The following is a 19,290-nucleotide window of genomic DNA, read 5'->3' on the forward strand; positions in this document are numbered from 1 at the left end:
AGGCAGCCAGAGTCCAGGAGTGGGGAAATGGCTTCTCCATCCCACCTTCACTGGACAGGTGGAGGCGCAGTCTCGCATTCCAATGGACCCCACTGAGGGCCCGCAGGTGACCTACACCCCACAGCCTTGCACATTCCTGGGCAGTGCAGTCACATGGTGCCTTCACTCTTCACACGAAAGGAGTACCGTGTGCTCTAAAGCTCTTAAAAGCTTTGGGAGAGATGAAGCACCCAAATCCACACAGCATTAAGCAGAAATTGAAGTCTGTGAGAAGTTGCTGACAGGTCTGCTTAAGAGGATTATTAATGTTGAATGTAAAGAAGCCCAGCCCGGAGGCTGAGAGCGTGCAGAGGTAACACATCAGAGATTTTAGTTTTCGCATCCGGCTGGATGATCATAAGGCTTAGAAGGCCATTTGTGAAACTGTTAGCAGTTTCTACTTATTAATGCTATTAGCACACACTTAGCTTCCTGTGAGCTAGGCGCAGTGCTAAGCACTTTACAAAAAGCAACTAATTTAACTGTCATAGTAAGCACACTCAACTGGCAGTTTCCTTATTCACATTTTACAAATGGGGAAACTGAGGGACAGTGACATGGCTGATTTGTAGAACCAGGAACTGCTGGGTCTCCTCTGGGAAGCCCTCTCTGAGCTCTGCACCCCACCCCAGCTGCCACTCACCTCGTTCGAGTTCCTGCTCTCCCTGTTCCTATGACAATGGATGTGTCATGACATCCTTTCCCCTTCCTATCTTCTCATGTTGTGGATGCCCCTCACTCATCCCCAGGTTCTCCTAGTCGATGTTCATCACATGTTTTCTAACATGGATCCACAAAGTGCAAGTCCGTATCTCTCATCTGAAATCCTTGAGTTCACACGTGTCTTGAAATTCAGAGTATTTTAGAATTTGGAAGTTCATTAGGTATATGCACTATATAACTCCTAGAGGGAATGTTTGAGAGTTCCCTTTAACAGAACATGAAAACACCCACAAATGAGTCAATAAAAATGATCAAGGTAGACACAGCCTAGAAGAGTCAGGAGAGTGAAGGGATCTTGACTTTGCCTAGTCACTGTTCTATTAACTTCCAGAGCCAGAGGCTCCCTCAAAGGTGACCTGCTGTCACACATTAACATAGGTATCCAGGTTTAAATCAGCAAGGCTTTATAATCTTCGAGCCCTGGAGGTCAGGAGCCCAGGCTGCATATCACTGGGTTAAAGTCAAGGAGTCGGCAGGTCTTCACTTCTTAGAGGCACTCTAGGGAATGTCCATGTCCTGGTTTCCTCCAGGTTCTATAGGCAACCTTCACTCTAGACTCACAGCCCTTTCCTCCATCCCTAAGCACTCAGTTAAGTTGAGTCTTTTCCAGTATGGCTCTGTCTCAGGCTCACCTGCACCTCTCTGTAAAGAGCCTCTGACACACAGGCTCTGTCTGGATAATCTCTACATCTCAAAGACCTTGCCCTAATTACATCTGTCGAACTCCTTTACCTTGTAACATACACACAGGGTTGGAAAGCAGAGCATGGAGCTATTTGGTACTGTCTTACCTACCATCACCTAAATTCCTTTTGCACTCCCAGCATCTAATGCAGGGCTAGGTACACAGTAGCTGCGTGATTCATCCTTGATGGGCTTTCATTTATGTGACAACATTTCTAAACATCAGTGCACTTGTCTTTAAACTATCTGTTATGTTAACAGAGACAAAATGACCTGTTCTGAGCCCTATGCAAAACAATGCACAGGAAAGTTCTCTGAAGGTTAGAGAGAGCACTGAGCATATTTCAGTTCCCATTTCACAAAGTAGTAGTAAGGGACACACACTCCATTTGTCAAGGACTTGATGTACAGGTCTGGAAAGAGCAGGATGCTGAGAGAATTTCATAAGCTGTTATACAAAAGTTGCCTGAGGATCTAGACTACAACACAGCCTTGAGGCAGTCCAGTCCAGTTAGGATTGCTAACTGACTTAGTATCCAAATGTGAGGGGGCACCATTAATGTTTATGCTGGGACAAAAGAATCAGACTCTGTCAGGCAAACAGAATGTATTGTATGTACAGCCCAGTGTTGAAGCCGGGAACCTGATGCCTGCATGCGGTCAAACCCAAGACCCACATTTGAGTTCAGTGACCTGAGAAACTACTTAATGACTTTCTGCCTTGGTTTTCTCATCTGTCAGACAAGGATACAACAAGACCTATCTTATAATACTGATGAGAAGATCAGATGAAACACTACTTGTGGGACATTCATAGGTACTGGGGAAAACTCAGACAGACAGATAAAAAAAGTCAGTGTCATTTGTATCAAGGCCAGCCATACATGTGCACTCTAAATTCTCACAACTTCCTATGTGTTATCTCACAAGTCTGCCCAGCAGGGGAAGGGATGACATTATCTGCATCACAAATGAATCTCCAATCAAGGTGGTGATCTTTGCTTTGGTTCCTTTCCTTCACACTTTTCCATTTCTGTTTTCCCACCCCTTCCTGGGCTCCCGTGAAGCTTTCCCGTCCCCTTCCTGGGCTCCCGTGAAGCTTTCCCACCCCTTCCTGGGCTCCTGTGAAGCTTTCCCACCCCTTCCTGGGCTCCTGTGAAGGAGAGCTTCAGTGTAAGCCTGGACTTCTACAGTGCCTTGTCACAAAATATAGCCACATCCCTTGTTATGAGAGCAGGAGACAGGTGACTGGAAGACTCCCTCCCTAAAGGAACAGTCTTTCCCACTGTGTACTGTGACCATGGGACACATCATATGTTTTACATCACATTTTTCTAACTTTCATATGCTAAGACCATACTGTGCCAATAGCATGTTAAAATACATGGCACAAACATGCTCCTGAATGTATTTCCTCTTGTCACATTCTGTTCAAGACAAGACCCCAAGTAACAATGGATCCAAAGAAAAGACAACTAGCTGTAGAACTTGGAATAATGATAGCAATTATGCTGATTAGAAAAACAATACTGATGTAATTAGTATTTATTCAGTGCATACTGCATGCTAGGCATTGTTCTAAATACACTATGGCATTTAATCCTCAGCATTGCCAGGAAGCAGGCACAATTCCATCTCCACTCTACAGAGGAGGAAAATGAGGTAGTACGGTTAAGTCACCTGTCCACAACACATACATCTAGTAGTGGTGGACGCAGGACTAAACCTGGGCAGTCTGGTCTGTGAACATACTTTTGAATACAAATCATCCTCCCCCTCAAGTTGGAAGGCAAAGAGACTTCCTCCTGTACATTGGGAGCCATAGAGAACCTGCAAAGTGAGGCTTTCCCTTATGCTGGTATCTCCTTCTCGCCTGGGAAAATTCCAACTCATCCTCCACCACCCTTCTTTCCCTCGGCCTTTAGGGAACTGCTGCATATAATACGTCTGCATTCCAGGCAGGGAACCACTGTATACATGTGTGCACTCCAGGCAAACAGCTAGACTCCAGGGTGGCATTTATTCAGTAACAGTTAAGACTCTTCTTTATTATTGATAAATACATACTATTAGTCTTGTAAAAGGATTCAAAGCAGGTTTCCCTATTAAGATATAATGTGCCTTATAAAATTTTGACTTGAATTTTACCTGACTAGATTACAGATGCTCACTGGCTTACAATGGGGTTAGCTCCTGATAAAGCCATCCTAAGTTGGAAGCAGTATGAGGCAAAAATGCAGTTAATACACCTGCCCTACCAAACATCCAAGCTTAGCAACACAGCACACAGTAGAGGTCTGGATATGCGCCTCCAGTGAGCCAGCTGTGGTTTGTTGTCACCTGCGCAGCCTGGAGAAAAGAATCAGATCTCATGTCCCCTCAAAAGATCCAAATTCAGAAACCGAAGAACAGTTTCTGCTGAATGCTTTTGAATCTTCATGAAGTCAAAAAATCCCAAGTTGAACACTGTTATTCAAACACTTGGTTCCCAACTGGTGGTGCTGTTTCGGGAAGCTGTGGAACCTTTAGGAGGCAGAGTCTAGCTGGTGGAAGTGGGTTACTGGGGGTGGGGACTTGAGGTTTATGGCAGAGCCCTACTTCTGGACCTCTCTTTGCTTCCTGATCCATGTGGATGGCAGCCAGTTCTGGGAGCTACAGTCAGAGCTCATTCCTGTCAGCATGTCACGATGGACCATATCCCTTTTAACCATGAGCCAAAATACAATCTTTCCTCAAGGTGCTTTAGCCAGGATTTATCGCAGTGACAATACAAGCACCTAATATAGCCATCTTGAGCCGGGGACCATCTGCACACATGATGTTATACGTAAACATTATATCACTGGAGTCAGGTCTCTACCACCTAGCTTTATTTAAATAAATGTCCTGCACCTGAACAGTCTGTCTTCAATCCAGCTTACTGATGCTACGAACACTTTAAATCACCTTGCAGCAGAACCCTCTGATCATTACAATGCAATAAGTGCCCCCAACACAAAATCAACAAGCAAGTAAAAAATCACCCAGGTTGCTCCAGTCACCTTACTTGTTAATGTTGCTGCCTTCTTTCAGTCGCTCGCCCGCAGCTCCCGTTTTCGACACTCTCTCACTCCCCGCCAGGTCTACCAAGCTGACCTTACTGACTTTCTCCCCTGAGTTCTAATGGCAGGAAAGGAGAGAAACAACACATGAGATAGCTCCGCATGACATCGACATATTTATGAGCATAACGATTCAGAGCCACTGAGAAGCCAACCCACTCCCCTACCACAAAGTCCTTGAGACATGAAATGGTTCACAGCTAGCAAGCAAAGTATTTCATAGCAAAAATAAAGTCTTTTAAAAATATGTGTATATGTATGACACATGTGTACGCATCTGTATACGTATGTGTGTGTGTCAGAGCGCAATATCAGTGATGGTCCTCGCCTGCTACCTTGTTGAGGCGGGGTCTCTCTTGTCATTTTCCCCAGTAGACTCCAGGCGTGCTGGCCCATAAGCTTCTGGGGACTCTCCTGTCTCTGTTCCCATCTTGCTATAGGAATTCTAGGATAACAGACACATGCTACCGTATCTTGCTTTACATGGGTTTTGAGATCCAAACTCAGGTCCTTGTGATTGTGTGGCAAAGGATTTATCCACTGAGCCATCTCCCTGGCCCATAACTCAAAATTTAAAATGGTGAAAAAAATGTAAAACTGTGTTCTGCACAATTGCTGGTAGCACATATACCAGTTGTCAAGGACAGGTGGAAAGCTGGAGATTTTATGCATCTTTGAGGAAACAGGAGCACAGGAGGGTCCTGTGCATTTGGGTCAAATCCAACTTCTTTGAGATGTGATCATAAGATTGAATGTTGCAGTTTCCTTTATCTTTTAAGATTTACTTGTTATTTTAAACTAAGTGCATGTTGTGCTGGTACCTAAGGAGGTCAGAGGTGTTGGATCCCCTGGAGTTGGAGTTAAGGGTGGCTGTGAGCTGTGCAGTGTGGGTGCTGGGAACTGAACCTGGGTCCTCTGCAAGAGCAGCATGTGCTTAACTGCTGAGCCATCTCTCCAGCCCCCTGCAGTTTCCTTTTTAAAATTTTACAGTAGTCATGAAGGAAACTTAGTTGTTTTTAATGCAATTTTGGTAAGAAATGACACATATTAAATGGTGTATAGGGATGTCATCCTGCTAGTTAAGGGTGTTTATTCGCAAAATACCTTTTTTGGAGACAGGGTCTCATATAGGCCAGGTGTATTTTGAACTTGATATGTGGTTGAGGATGGTCCTGAACTTCTGATCCCCTTGCCTCTAGATTTTACGCAGGGCTGAGGAATCAAACCCAGAGCTTCATGCATGCTGGACAAGCACTAACCCAGCTGAGCTATACCCCAGTCCTGCAAAATCCAATTAAAAAAATGCCAGTATACTAAGGCTGGAGAGATGGCTCAGCTGGTTAAGAGCACTGTCTGCTCTTGCAGAGGTCCTGGGTTCAACTCTTAGCACCCACATGGTAGCTAACAACCATCTGTACCTCCAGTTCCAGGGGATCTGATGCCCTCTTCTGTCCTCTGTGGACACTGCATGAAATGGGAGCACTTACATACATACAGGCAATACACTCACGCATAAAATAGAAAATTTTAAATGCTAGGATAAAAAAAAAGGCTTAACCAATTAGGCAATCTAAGTAGTTCACATAGCAAGTAGGAGACACACAGTTCTCAGCCCTGGAATCCAATCAAGAAACCCCTCCCTTATTCATGCTTTGGTCCTCCTGCCGCCTGGAAGGCTCTGCACAGCCCCTCACCCCAGACTGCAGGTCATACAGTGTCTGTGTGATGACAATGTTGAACACAGCGTGGGAGCGGCTGCTTTCTTCATTCATGTTGGTCGCAGCTACTGTCCGAGACTTATTTCCCTCAGACATCAGCGACTCAATATCCTGGGGGCACAAATGGAGAAAACACTATGAGCGAGAGGCGCGCCGTCCAGCACCCCAGCTCTGTGGGGGTTGGTTATGCTTCTCTCACACCTTGACCACACCCTTTCATGGAATCCGCCGGCCTCTTCCCCAAGGAGCAAGGAGCACGGAGCAGGGAGCACAGAGCAAGGCTTGAGCGGAATCAGCTGTCTCTCCCATTTGATCCTTTGTACGCTCCCAGGAGAGCTGCTGTTTATTGAACACTCGCTACACTCAAGAATGTAGCTGCCCCCTTTAATTCTAACGCTCCTGTGTCTGTCATCCTGGGCCTGCCCCTACTCTCTGCCTCCCTCTGCCCACACTGTGGCTCTCTAAGGACAGGGAACTTTCCTTATCTCTGTATCTTCATTCCTAGTGCATACCTGGAAATTGTGAACTCTTCATTTTTTTATGTGTATGAGTGTACTGACTGCATGTATGTAAGTGCACCCGTGTTGTGCAGTGCCAGAGGAGGACAGAAGAAGGTGTTGAATCCCCTGGAACTGGAGTTATGAACGGTTGTTAGCTGCCATGTGGGTGCTGGGAACTAAACCTGAGTCCTCTGCAAGAGCAGCCAGTGCTCTTAACGGCTGAGTCATCTCTCCAGCTCCCACCCTGTGAACTCTTTTAAAATGTTTGCTGAATGAATGTTATGAAAGAAATTCTGTTTTACACACAAAAATACTGAAGTTCACGGAGGTCAAATAACTTTCCCAATATCTAGTAAGAAGCAGCACTCAAATGCAAATCGAGAGCCTCCTGGCTGTCATAATAAATGACAGGTGGACACAGAGACTGACCTCTTGTCACCCTGAGCTAGGGAACAGGCTTAGACAAATGCTGACTGAACACATTTGGATCAGAAAGGCTTCTGTTCACTTCAGAATCTCAATGCTTTATTTTTTTAATTGTTTTTATTTTATATGTATGAGTGTATTGCTACTAGTTTTCTTTTATGACATGAAAAAAAAAATGACTCTTACCTCAAAACTGGTGACAGCCAGTTGAGACAAGCCATCTACATACGGTCCTAGTACCTTATGTTCTCGAACTTTAAGAGACTGTCTACTCCTACAGGAGGAAGAAGAGAGCAGAGTGAATGACCCTTAAACTGGAAGCTTCTCTCTCTTCTCACTCAGAAACTCAGATACAATTTTAAAAGGATTTTTTTAAAGTGATTAAACAAGTACCTTAAAATGGCCCCTGTTCTTGGATTAGTAAAACAGCATTCCATAGGAAAAATGCCTTAGACTCTGATTTCTATTTAAAGCAATGTTACTATTTTAAATTCTAGCTCTAGCCCCAACCTTAAACAGAGAGCACACAGACCTTAGCTAGACTAACTTGTTTTAGTAGATGACTAAATGAAGCCACTCTTGGTAAATAATGTCTTAAAAAATATGAACAAACACTGAACAATAATAAAAAGTGTTTATTTTTTTCTCCATGAATCTCACTATGTAGCCTTGGCTGGCCTAGAACTTGCTATATGTAGGCCAGGCTGGTCTTGAATTCAGAGAGATCCACCTGCCTCTATTCCTCGAGTGCAAGGCTTAGAGATAATGTGCCACTATGCTTGGCCAGGCAAAATATAGTAGCTTTAGTTTTAATCTCAGTGGACTGATAAATTCTTCAAATGGCTCCCAAATCAGAGTTACCTGAATTCAAGAGTCCTAAAGGGCCACTTACTGGGTAGAGATCCTTGCTGCCAGGCCTAATGACCTGAGCTTGATCCCAGGACCCACATGGTGGAAGGAGAAAACCCATTCCCAAAGGTTGTCCTCTGACTTATACACCACACATTAAATAAATACGTAAATAAATAAAATGCAATTTAAAGTTTTTTTTAAGAGTCCTAAAATTGTTATCAGCAGAGCATTTCAAGTGTAGGCTAAATATCAGTTGCTACAATTACTGTACTATTATATCACTTTCTGTATAAAATTGTCAAAACAGAACTAATGTAAATCAGTGAAACTTGAAGAAGCAAACGTTAAAAACATTTTATTAGCCGGGCGTGGTGGCGCATGCCTTTAATCCCAGCACTTGGGAGGCAGAGGCAGGTGGATCTCTGTGAGTTCAAGGCCAGCCTGGTCTACATAGTGAATTCCAGGACAGCTGGGGCTACAGGGAGACCCTGTCTCAAAAAAAAAAAAAATTATTATTTCTGGCCAGCATGGTATGGGGGCAGAAGAACTAAGACTAACTTGGCTCCCCTGAAAGTCTTGGCACTGTTTCCTAAGCAGTTTTCAGGCAGACCGTTTAATCTCACACAGTAGGTTTTACTACATTTAATGACGAAATTCAACATGACCATAGCAATTCTGCTGACTACCTGTAAACAGGGAGAGACCACAGAGCCCATCATCAAGACAGCTGCTAGACTGCACAGAACCCGGCACTCGGCCCACATTGCTCAGTAGCAAAAAGTAAACCGAGCGCAGCATTGAGTGCCCCTCACGCTGTTTGACCTCTAGAGCGCCTGTGCATTGCTGGTTCACTATTCAATAATGCTGGAGCCTCAGTATCCCTAAAAACTCCTGTACCTGTGCACCAGGAAGCCTGCACAACGATGCTCAGACCAGCACTGCACCAATGTAATATTGAACACAGAAAAAGTTACTTCTGTACAAAATGTACAATTTTGTAAAAAAAATTCTACATTGTTACTTCATATACAAGAATGAATCCAACACATATACCCAGGTACTGCTTACAGAAAGTTAAAATTTTGCCAAGTGATGTATAAATGTTATACAAGAAAGAAAATAATAAATACAAAATTCCTAACCACAGTTCCCTTGGGGCTCAGGAGGGGATGAGTTGAGAGGGAGACATAGAAAGTTTAAAAAATATTAGTCAAGTTCTGTTTACTAAGCCAAGCAGTGAGTAGGCAGTGGTTGATTTAATTAGTCTTTATATAAGTGTTGCGTTATTTGGTCTAAGTAGTTAATGATTCACACAAACATTTCCTATGATGGAATGACTTCCTTGATGGCTATAGTTTTAGTATCACATTTTAAAAATTAATTAATTAATTAATATGCGTATGAGTGTTTTGTCTTGTCAAGTCCACTCGTGCATGCAACAACCCAGAGGCCAGAGGGTGTCAGATCCCCTGCAACTGGAATTATAGGCAGTTGTTACTCTCAAGAACTCAGTCCTTTGCAAGAGCAGTAACTACTGAGCAATCTCCCCAGCCCCTTAGAATTGCACTCTTGATTTCACATGAGACCTAGGGACTGGTGTGATGGCTAATCCTGGGTGTCAACCTGACTGGATCTGGGATTAACTGAAATGAAAGAGATCTTCTTGATTGGATCATCTGAAGCCGGAAGACACACCCTAAATGTGGGTGTCACTTTCTGATAGCAGTCCACATAAAAGGCCATGGCAGAGGAGAACGCCAGGCTTTTTGCTGCTTGCCTTCTCTCTCGCCGGTGAGTTCGTCTTGCTGCTGCAGATTGAAGACTAGCTGATCTTTTGGAATTCGTCAGACCTTCAGTGCCAGGTTGGGACTACTGAGACATCTAGCCTCGTGGACTGAGCAACTAAGGATTCTCAGCCTCTCCAGTGTGGTGCAGCCATTGTTGAACTACTTGGACTCTATCCTGTGAGCTAAGCTGATAATTCTCTATACATATATATTCATTCTACTGGTTCTGTTTCTTTGGAGAACCCTGACTAATACAACTGGTAAGCAGGCAGAAATGCTAACATGTTACACAGTCGCTAAAACAATGGGAAAACAATTTGCAAAGGTGTGAGAAAATGTTCATTATGTTACAGGGTCAATTCAGGATACTGAACTGTTAATTATAGAATACAGTTATAAACTAACTTCAAAATGGGAGCCTGTCCTCACATGGCACTGATCTGAAACAGAGGAGGGATGTGTACCCAAATGTTATCAGTGGATACTTCTGAGTGGTAAAATTACAAGTCAATTTTATCTGCTTTCTAAACTTTTTCAAATATTTATATTTTTTAGTTTGTTTTTATATTTTTAAATATTTATATATGCATATGATGTATTTGGATCAAATTCACTCCCTATCCCTTCCCCTTTACTTCCTCCCCTGTGCCCCTACCATGTTCCTCTCCCAATTTCATGTTTTCTCTCTCCCTTTCTCTGTCTCTGTCTCTCTGTCTCTCTGTCTGTCTCTGTCTCTTTCTCTCTCTTTACTGAGTCCTGTATGTGGTTGGTGTGGGACCATCTACTGGAGCATCGGTAGGCCCTCAGGGCCTGCATCCCAGAGGCAAAGTGACTCTCCCTCTCCCATCAGCCATCAACTGCCAACAAGCCTTAGCTGGGGCTGGGACTTTGGAGCCCTGTCCATGCTGGGACTCCAGCTGACTTGATCTTGTGAAAGTCTTGTGCACAACCTAATATGAACTGTTTTTCAATCAGTAAAAAATTTGACTAGGGGGAAAAAACAAAACAAAACAAAACAAAACCGGCCCTTCTTACTTTATGAATCAAAGTCACCTGGTTTTCACCATCTAGTTTGTTTTTTTTTTTTGTATAATATCTTTATTATTTCTTTGAGAGTTTCATACAATGTATTTTGGTCATGCTTATGCCCACTTCCTCCCAGATCCACCTCTAGAGTTACTCCCAGCTTTGTGTCCTTCTGTTTTTTAAAAAAATCCTAACTAGTTTATTGGGCTTGTTAACAGAACATAGGGTAGGGGTTTATTTATTTACAGAAGATTGCCCCCCGCCCCTGCACCATTTACAGCTGCGCTGGAAAGTCCACACTCAAATATAAATTCTGTGACTTCCCAACAGCCGCACAAAATGAGGAGACAGGTGCCTTATGGCATTCTCAGCTTGTATATCCTTAGCCCCTCCCCCACATGCAGCTATGGTCAACTGGTCAACTTACTGGGTGGGAAGGGTAACTGATGCCTTGATGAGTGCGAGAAGGAGGTGTGACTATAGCTTGCAGCATAGTGGTCAAAGGATATGTCCAGTTAACACTCCACCCCTTCCTCAGGCTCTTAAATTCTTTCCACCAACCTCTTCTGCAAAAGTCCCTGAACCTTGGAGGGGGTGATAGGTGTGGGATGATGTTCCTCTCATTGTGGCGAAGCACTGAACTTTCAGGGCCTGCATCATCTAGTTTTTTAAAAAAAATAGATGCCTGAGGTTTACCTGGGTGCCTTGAATCATTCAGAATAAGCGGGACTCAGGCCAGAGGATCCTTGGAAAGTTCCCTGCATGTACCCAACACATGGCCAGGGAAGGAGAGGTGGATGTAATCTTTCTACCACTTTACCCCCAATTCAGAGGCATGTTTTCCAACATAAATGGAAGGACCAACATGTCATTAGGAACAAATTTTTGTCACTCTTTGGAGACAGGGTCTCAATATATAAATGAGGCTGGTCTAGAACTCACTATGTAGTGCAGGAGAGCCTCCATCCAGCACTGATCCTCTTGCTTCAGCCTCCTGAGTGCTGGGATTATAGGTGTGTACCACTTTCATGACTAGTCCAGGTAGACAAAAGACAGTGCCAATAGTAAGAACATCTTTTCACATGGTGTATGTCAGCATTTAGCATAAACTGTCTACATACTGACATACTGATAAGCTTTGGGAAACTCCTTATTTCTCAGTATATAACGTGACCTCAGAGTAGTGACCAGTGGCCCAAATACACACATTCCCTGGCAACTGTAACTTTAGGATCACTGACAATCATTCCTCTATTTTCAAGTTTTATTTCAATCACTCACTTACCCTTTGGGGTCTAAGAGGTCCCGAACCTTCTCATTATAAATTTCCATGTAGGATACTTCAACCTTAAAGGTCTGTGACTCATTTTGCTCCACAGAGATCCTTTTAAACAAAGCACAGCAGAGCCTTGGGATAAGGCCTAGCTGTTCGGCGTGGCCCATCATGGAGAAAGACTTTCCGGAACCTGGAGAAGAATGGGCAGAGAGAAGGGGGGGCCCAAGAGGAAGCAGTGTGGATGGCTTCCATAACACAAGGGGCTTTTGCTTATCAGCCAAGGTCACACAGAAAAACAGGGGTAAACTTGGTTCTTAAACCCAGGCCCCTGAATGTCAGTTTCTGTTCGTTCCTTCCTTCACACTCTCTGGTCTGCCGTTTACTGCAAGACTGAGACCATCCATTATGTACAAATGGGCGTGTGCAGATGCAATCACTACACGTGCACCCTTTATACATGTCTAGTAAAATTCCACCTGTACATTAAAAATCACATGCTATAAGTATACCATGTTCAATACAGTTCTACCTGTCCATGGACAGTGGCGCATGCGTGCGTGCATGCGTGCGTGCGTGTGTGCGTGTGTGTGTGTGTGTGTGTGTGTGTGTAGGCTAGAGGAGGTCAACTTCTGTGCCATCCCTTTTCTGCCATTCACTTTGCACAGGTCTGGCCTGGAGTTCACCAGGTAGGCAAAGCTGGATGGTTAGTGAGCCTGGGGATCTGCCTGCTTCTGCCTCGGCAGTGCTAGGATTACAAGTTCATGCCACCATGCCCAGCTTTGTTACATGGGTGATGACACAGAGATCCTCGGCCTACAAGGAAGACTTTTACCGAATAAGCTATTTCCCCAGTTCTGGACAGAGTTTCACTGCTATATACATTGTGTGTGTAGTAAAATCCCAACTGTACATTAAGTAATATAGTCACTATTATTTTTAAAGATCTATTTATTTCATTTTATGTGTATGTGTATGTGCCTGAGTGTACTGGTACGCACCATGTGCATTCAGGTACCCAGAGAGGCCAGAAGAAGGTATCAGAACCCCTGGAACTAGAGTTACAGATGGTTGTGAGCTACCTTGTGGGTGCTGAGAACTAAACCCCAATCCTCTGCAAAAATATCACATACTCTTAACCACTGAGCCATCTCCAGCTTGTCACAGACAGTATTTTATGGCTTTATATTTCACATACTATACTACACACATACTGGATTCCTCTAGTTATGGTGTGATACAATGAGGCATCACTATTATGAACTGTTATTTATCCACTTAATATTTGAAAGAGTCATGGCTCCAAGTGAAAGGCTGAACCTTACCTTTTATATGTTTCGACCCACTGCTCCACCCATCTTGGCTTAATAATCCATTATCATTTGTACCCTACTGAACATCCTCAGTAGTGGGAATTCTAAGAGCTTTTGTGTTGTTTTTACTAAAACATTTATGCTGAGCACCTGGAAATTACTTTTCCAGTTCAAATACAGGTTAAAACTATAATTTAGAAAAATGATATTTAATCGTTTGAAACTAGTTATGCTCATTAAGGCTGAAATTACTGAATTACCAGAACTGGTACACCTTCAAAAGTAGGAAACCTTTGATTGCATAATTCAGTTAAACTCAAAAAGTCAGAAGATTTTTTTCCGTGTTTTTCAAGGTCTTAAGTGTTAGGAAATCATATTTAGGGTAGGGATATAGCTCAGTGTCACAGTCTATGCTGAGAACACATGAGGTCCTGGGTCTAATCCCCAGCACCAAAAACAACAATAAAAGATAAAGAAACATATATTTAATATTTCTATGTAAGTGCTAAGGATGGAACCCAGGGTATTACATGTGCTAGGCAAGCACTCATCCATTGAACTACACCCTGAGATACATGTTTAATATCATTGACTGTAATAAAAGCAACATCTTACCTGTCTGACCATATGCAAAAATACAAGCATTGTATCCCTGAAAGGCTTTTTCAAGAATTCCTTCCCCAAGGCACTTGAAAACTACTTCTTGACCTAGAAAACAAGACAAACATTTAAAACTAAAATAAAGGATGATGTGGGTTGGTGTATATGTATCAATAACAAGATTCTATCAGTCCCCATCCCACATTTGAAAAGAATAGTGAGTGCTTACTATATAGAGGGTTATGTATAAAAGCATAATATATGCAGTTTCACACAGATGGGTCTTGCCATGCTGCCCAGGCTGGCCTCAAACTTGTGAGTCCCAGTGATCTTCCTATCCCAAACTGCCCAGTGGTGGGACTATAGGCATGGGCTGCCATGCCGGCTTGCAATTTGATTTTTGCTCTTAAACAATAGCTGAGTATCTGGGTAAATGTATGAGTCTATACTGCTTCCTCCTTGACATTTCTCTGGGGATTAAAGTTTCTTTTCCACAATCAGTGGGACATATAAAGGCATCATCAAATTTGGTTTTGCTTTCTTCTTAAGACTTAAACCAAAACATCATTAAGCATTACTTGTCTTTCTATCTGAGTTCAGTTTCTAATGAGCAAGAACCATGTCATACATTTCCTTAGGTCCCCTTTGTCACCAAGCAAGGTGCTGTGTACAGGGAACTACTGAACAACTGCTCACTGCTGGTGGTGACAACTGAAAACTGCCCATGACCTTATACTGACTGTCAACTTAATTGGATCTAGAATCACTAGCTCAACAAGCCTCTGGGCATGTCTGTGAAGGATTAATTTAGATTAAGTTAACTGAGGTAGGAAAACCTTAAAAGTGAATAGTACCATTCCATGGGCTGGGGTCCTGCACTGAAGAAAAGGGAGAAACCGAGCTGGACACCAGCATTCATCGCTGTCTGCTTCCTGACTGTGGATACAGTGGAGAGCTGCCTCGCCCTCCTGCCTCCTTACTTTCTCCTCCATGATGGACTTCGTCTCAAACTGTGAGCCAAAATAAACCATTCCTTCCTCAAGATGCTTGCTCAGGGTACTTTATCACAACATCAGGAAATGTAAGGACTACTTGGTGTTACTAGATACACAGGACCACCTCATCTGTGTTCCCACAAGAACAAAGACAAGTTCTCTTTCACAAATCTTTGCCATCTCACAGTTTTTGAGGTCTTGTCATGTACTACCCTACACGTACTACATGGTGGAGTGGGGGAAAGGGCTGAGCTGTGATGTGCTTATTAAACACATAAGGTGGCACATCCTCTGAAACTGGAGGCTTCTTCACACCTGTTCCCCCAACAACTAAGAGAATTAAATTCTACCCCGGTCCTCTGTGTTCCTATGGCTCCTAGAATATTCACTACTACAGCGTCTGCAGGCACTACTGGCTTAGGAACCTGACTCCACTACTGGAATGAGAGTACCCTGATGTTAGAAATGACAGGCCCTGAGATTTGTAATCCTAGTGTCTAGTAAAAAATGTGTAATAAGTCCGGGCATGGTGACACACGCCTTTAATGCTCGGGAGGCAGAGGCAGGCGGATCTTTGTGAGTTCGAGGCCAGCCTGGTCTACATAGTGAGTTCTAGGACAGCTGGAGCTACAGGGAGACCCTGTCTCAAAAACACCAAAAAAAGACTGAAAAAATTTAATTGTTTTTTATTTTATATGTATGAATGTTAATTTGTTGAAAGAATGAACCAGTTTAAACATTTCATCCCTCATGATACTTGGTTTATTATTATTTTTATGTGTATGAGTGTTTTGTCTGCATATATGTAAGTGCACCCAAGTCCTGCAAGGCCCAGGGAAGCCAGAAGACGGCATCAGATCCTCTGGAACTGGAGTTACTAACAGCTGTGAGCTGCCATGTGGCTGCTGGGAACTGAACCTAGGTCCTCTGCAAGAGCAGCCAGTGCTCTTAACCACTGAGCCATCTCTCCAGCCTTCAACAATAGTTGAAAAGTCCTTTTATATTAGAAAATAGCACAAAAAACTCATAAGCTTTTGGTTGTGTGTTTCTCTTTTATGCAAAGTGAGATCATATTTTAGTACCCTGTTGCTGCATATCAAGATTTCAGCACAGACTCTTCAAAGACTGTCAATAAGAAACAAGAGCTAGCACTTCAACTGATAGGCTGCCAAAAAATAAAATGTTGGACACATCAAATACTGCTGAACTGTAGACACTTTTTTTTTCTTCTGGAGCCGAGGACTGAACCCAGGGCCTTGCGCTTGCTAGACAAGCACTCTACCACTGAGCTAAATCCCCAACCCCTAGACCAATATTTTGATAAACTACTGCAGAGCCAATCTCTAGAACTGGCCATTCTGAAAGAAAACCTGGAAGCCCCTAAGGAAAGGATATGCCACAGTCTGACCTGTCAAATGCTTGCTGTCTAAGAGACGCACTCCCACATGGCCCTGCCCAAGAGTGTTCAGGCAGCATGATTTATTATGTTAAAAATTAGAATCAAGTTAAATTCTCATTATTAGTATGGAAATAGATACAGTAACTAGATCAGGATACAATACTATACAACTTTTTATTTTTGTAAATTTTTATTTATTATTTTTAGTATACGAGTGTATTGCCTGCATGTAGGTATGTGCACCTGTGTTGTGCAATGCCCGCGGAGGACAGAAGAGGCTGTCTTCTGTCTGATCCCCTGGAACTGGAGTTATGGACAGTTGTTAGCTGCCATGCGGGTGCTGGGATTCGAACCCAGGTCTTCTGCAAGAACAACCAGTGTTCCTAACTACTGAGCCATCTCTCCAGCCCCAACACTATACAACTTTTTTTTGTCTTTTTGAAGCAGGGTTTCCCTGTAGCCCCAACTGTCCTGGAACTCACTGTGTAGACCAGGCTAGCCTTGAACTCACAGAGATCCACCTGCTTCTGCCTCCTGAGTGCTGGGATTAAAGGCGTGCACCACCACACCCAGCCATATACATCTTTTAAAAATAAGAAATAAGGGGGCTGGAGAGATGGCTCAGCGGTTAAGAACACTAATTGTTCTTGCAGAAGACCCAGGTTCTAATCCCAGCACCCACATGGCGGCTAACAACTGTCCGTAACTCCAGTTCCAGAGGATCTGACAGCCTCTTCTGTCCTCCGTGGGCATTGCACAACATGGATGCACTTACCTACATGCAGGCATAACACACATAAAATAAGAAAATATAAAAAAATTAGAAATAAAACACTTCTATGGACAAAACAATGGTAAAATTAACAAACTAAAAACATTAAGTGGAAAAAAGTCATTAACATATATGTAAAATATATGTATTATGATGTAGATGAGAGAGAGAGAGATCTGTGGATGTCAAAAATCTACAAAATGAATTGGGGAAAAATTTTCCAAATTTACAGTGTCTTATTTCTCCATTTCTAATTTCTACCATCTTCACACAGCCTGGTATCTAAGAGTTATTCAAAAAATTTTGGTAGAATACAGTTTTTTTAAATGAGCATAGTTGTAACAGATTTGTCTAAACATGGTGTGTTATGGAGACTATCCAAAGATGTAGGCATACACATGCACTGCAAAGTAAGGCAATGTCAATATCATTCTCTATCATACACAATATCATTCTTTATCATGCATGTAATCTAAAAGTTGCTTTTATGCCATAGTCTAATACAAGACTCCTGGGTTCCCTGAGAAAACATGAGATCATCCCAATGGATAACTGTTCATACATATCAATACACATCAGTATTTTCTCTTACGTTTTCTTAAAGGACCTTCCTTAGTCCACATACACTCCATGCTTCATGCCAAAAGGCAGAGTTTAAGTCTGGAGCTGAGCTCTGCCCTGAGAAGATGCACAGCAAACTCAGCTGTGCTTGGGCTTGTTAGAATTGCCTGTGGTCCTCAGCCAGACTCAAGCACCTCGCAGAAGCTTTCTCCAAGCAAAGTTCTCTTGGCGCAAGCTGCTGAGCACAGCAATCTGTTTGCTCTTCCATACTGTGTCTCCTCAGGAAGGAGTGCGATAAAGGTGGGACATGAGACTAAGAAGAACCAGGTAATTCAAGATTTCCATTCTTGTAATTTGGGAAAAAACTGAGAGTGCTGTGATGGTTCATCATTTTCATCTTGACTGGATTTAGAATCACCATGGAAACACACCTCGGGGAGCATCTATGAGGGAATTTCCAGAAAGGTTTAACTGAGGAGGAAAGACCCACCTTGAATGTGGGAGGCATCATCCCATAGGACAGCATAAAAAGGAGAAAGCAAGCTGAGCACAAGCGTTCATCTCTCTCTGCTTTCCGACTCTGCATACGCTGTGGCCAGCCACCTACCACCTCCTGCCACCATGCCTTTTCCATGATGATGGGATGTATTCCCTCAAACTGAGCCCACATAAACCCCTTTTCTCTCATGCGGCTTTGTGTCAGGTATGCGGGCTCAGTAACTAGCAAAGTAACTAATGTAAGTGCTACGGCTTGATGTGTCCATCAAAATTTGCAGATGGGAAATTGATGCCCCAAAGCAATAGTGTTGAAAGCTAAGACCTTGAAGAGGAGACCACGTAGGTCATGAGGGCCCTGCCTTCATGAATGGCTAAAGTGATTGCGGGAGTGGGTTTGCTAGAAAGCCAAGTATGGTCCCTCTTGCTCTCTCACCACCTGGCATCTTCTGCCATGTCAGGAGGCAACAAGAAGAATCTCTGCAGATACAGTCAGTCCTTCCACCTTGAACTTCTCAGCCTTCAGAATTAAGTGGTAATAAATTTGCTGTTTATAAATTGCCCAGACTTAGGAATTCTCTCACAGTTGCACAAAGCAGACTGAGACAAAGAGGTCTGAACTGAAGAAGACTCAGAGAGGGGCCAGAGAGATGGCTCAGAAGTTAAGAGCCCTGGCTATTCTTGAAGAGGATCCAGGTTCAGTTCCCAGCACCCACTTGGCAGCTAATAATCACCTGTAACTCCAGTTCCAGGGGATCCGATGCCCTCTTCTGACCTCCATGGGCATTGTACTCATAGGTGCTCTTATATACATGCAGGGAAAACACTCATTTACATAAAAAATAAAGCTTAAAAAGAGAAGATTTAGAGAAGAACCCTGAAGTCATTAACCAATTGGCAATTTAAGTCTATTCCCAGATCAGGTAGTGAAATTTAATATTTCTGATTTCTGCTCCTGATGGCGAGCAGGCTGGAATTGATAGAAATGACTTCATGTGCTTTCAAGAGCAAGTAACAATATATCTC

General features: G+C 43.2%; 1 protein-coding gene across 7 annotated transcripts in view; it reads right to left on the reverse strand.

Moving 5' to 3' along the window:
• The window catches only part of Kif13a (kinesin family member 13A), a 209,194-nt gene that overhangs the window by 74,464 nt on the left and 115,440 nt on the right, over positions 1–19,290 (reverse strand). For all 7 annotated transcript variants that reach the window (XM_029570387.1, XM_029570383.1, XM_029570384.1 and 4 more), the window contains 5 exons: positions 14,058–14,150; positions 12,142–12,322; positions 7,378–7,465; positions 6,242–6,376; positions 4,493–4,605 (listed from right to left, as the gene is read on the reverse strand). In XM_029570387.1, the coding sequence (XP_029426247.1) occupies positions 4,493–4,605; positions 6,242–6,376; positions 7,378–7,465; positions 12,142–12,322; positions 14,058–14,150 (610 nt within the window). The remainder of the gene's footprint in view (positions 1–4,492; positions 4,606–6,241; positions 6,377–7,377; positions 7,466–12,141; positions 12,323–14,057; positions 14,151–19,290) is intronic.

Source organism: Nannospalax galili, unplaced genomic scaffold (assembly GCF_000622305.1).
Source record: "Nannospalax galili isolate Female #2095 unplaced genomic scaffold, S.galili_v1.0 scaffold923, whole genome shotgun sequence".
NCBI lineage: Eukaryota > Metazoa > Chordata > Mammalia > Rodentia > Spalacidae > Nannospalax > Nannospalax galili.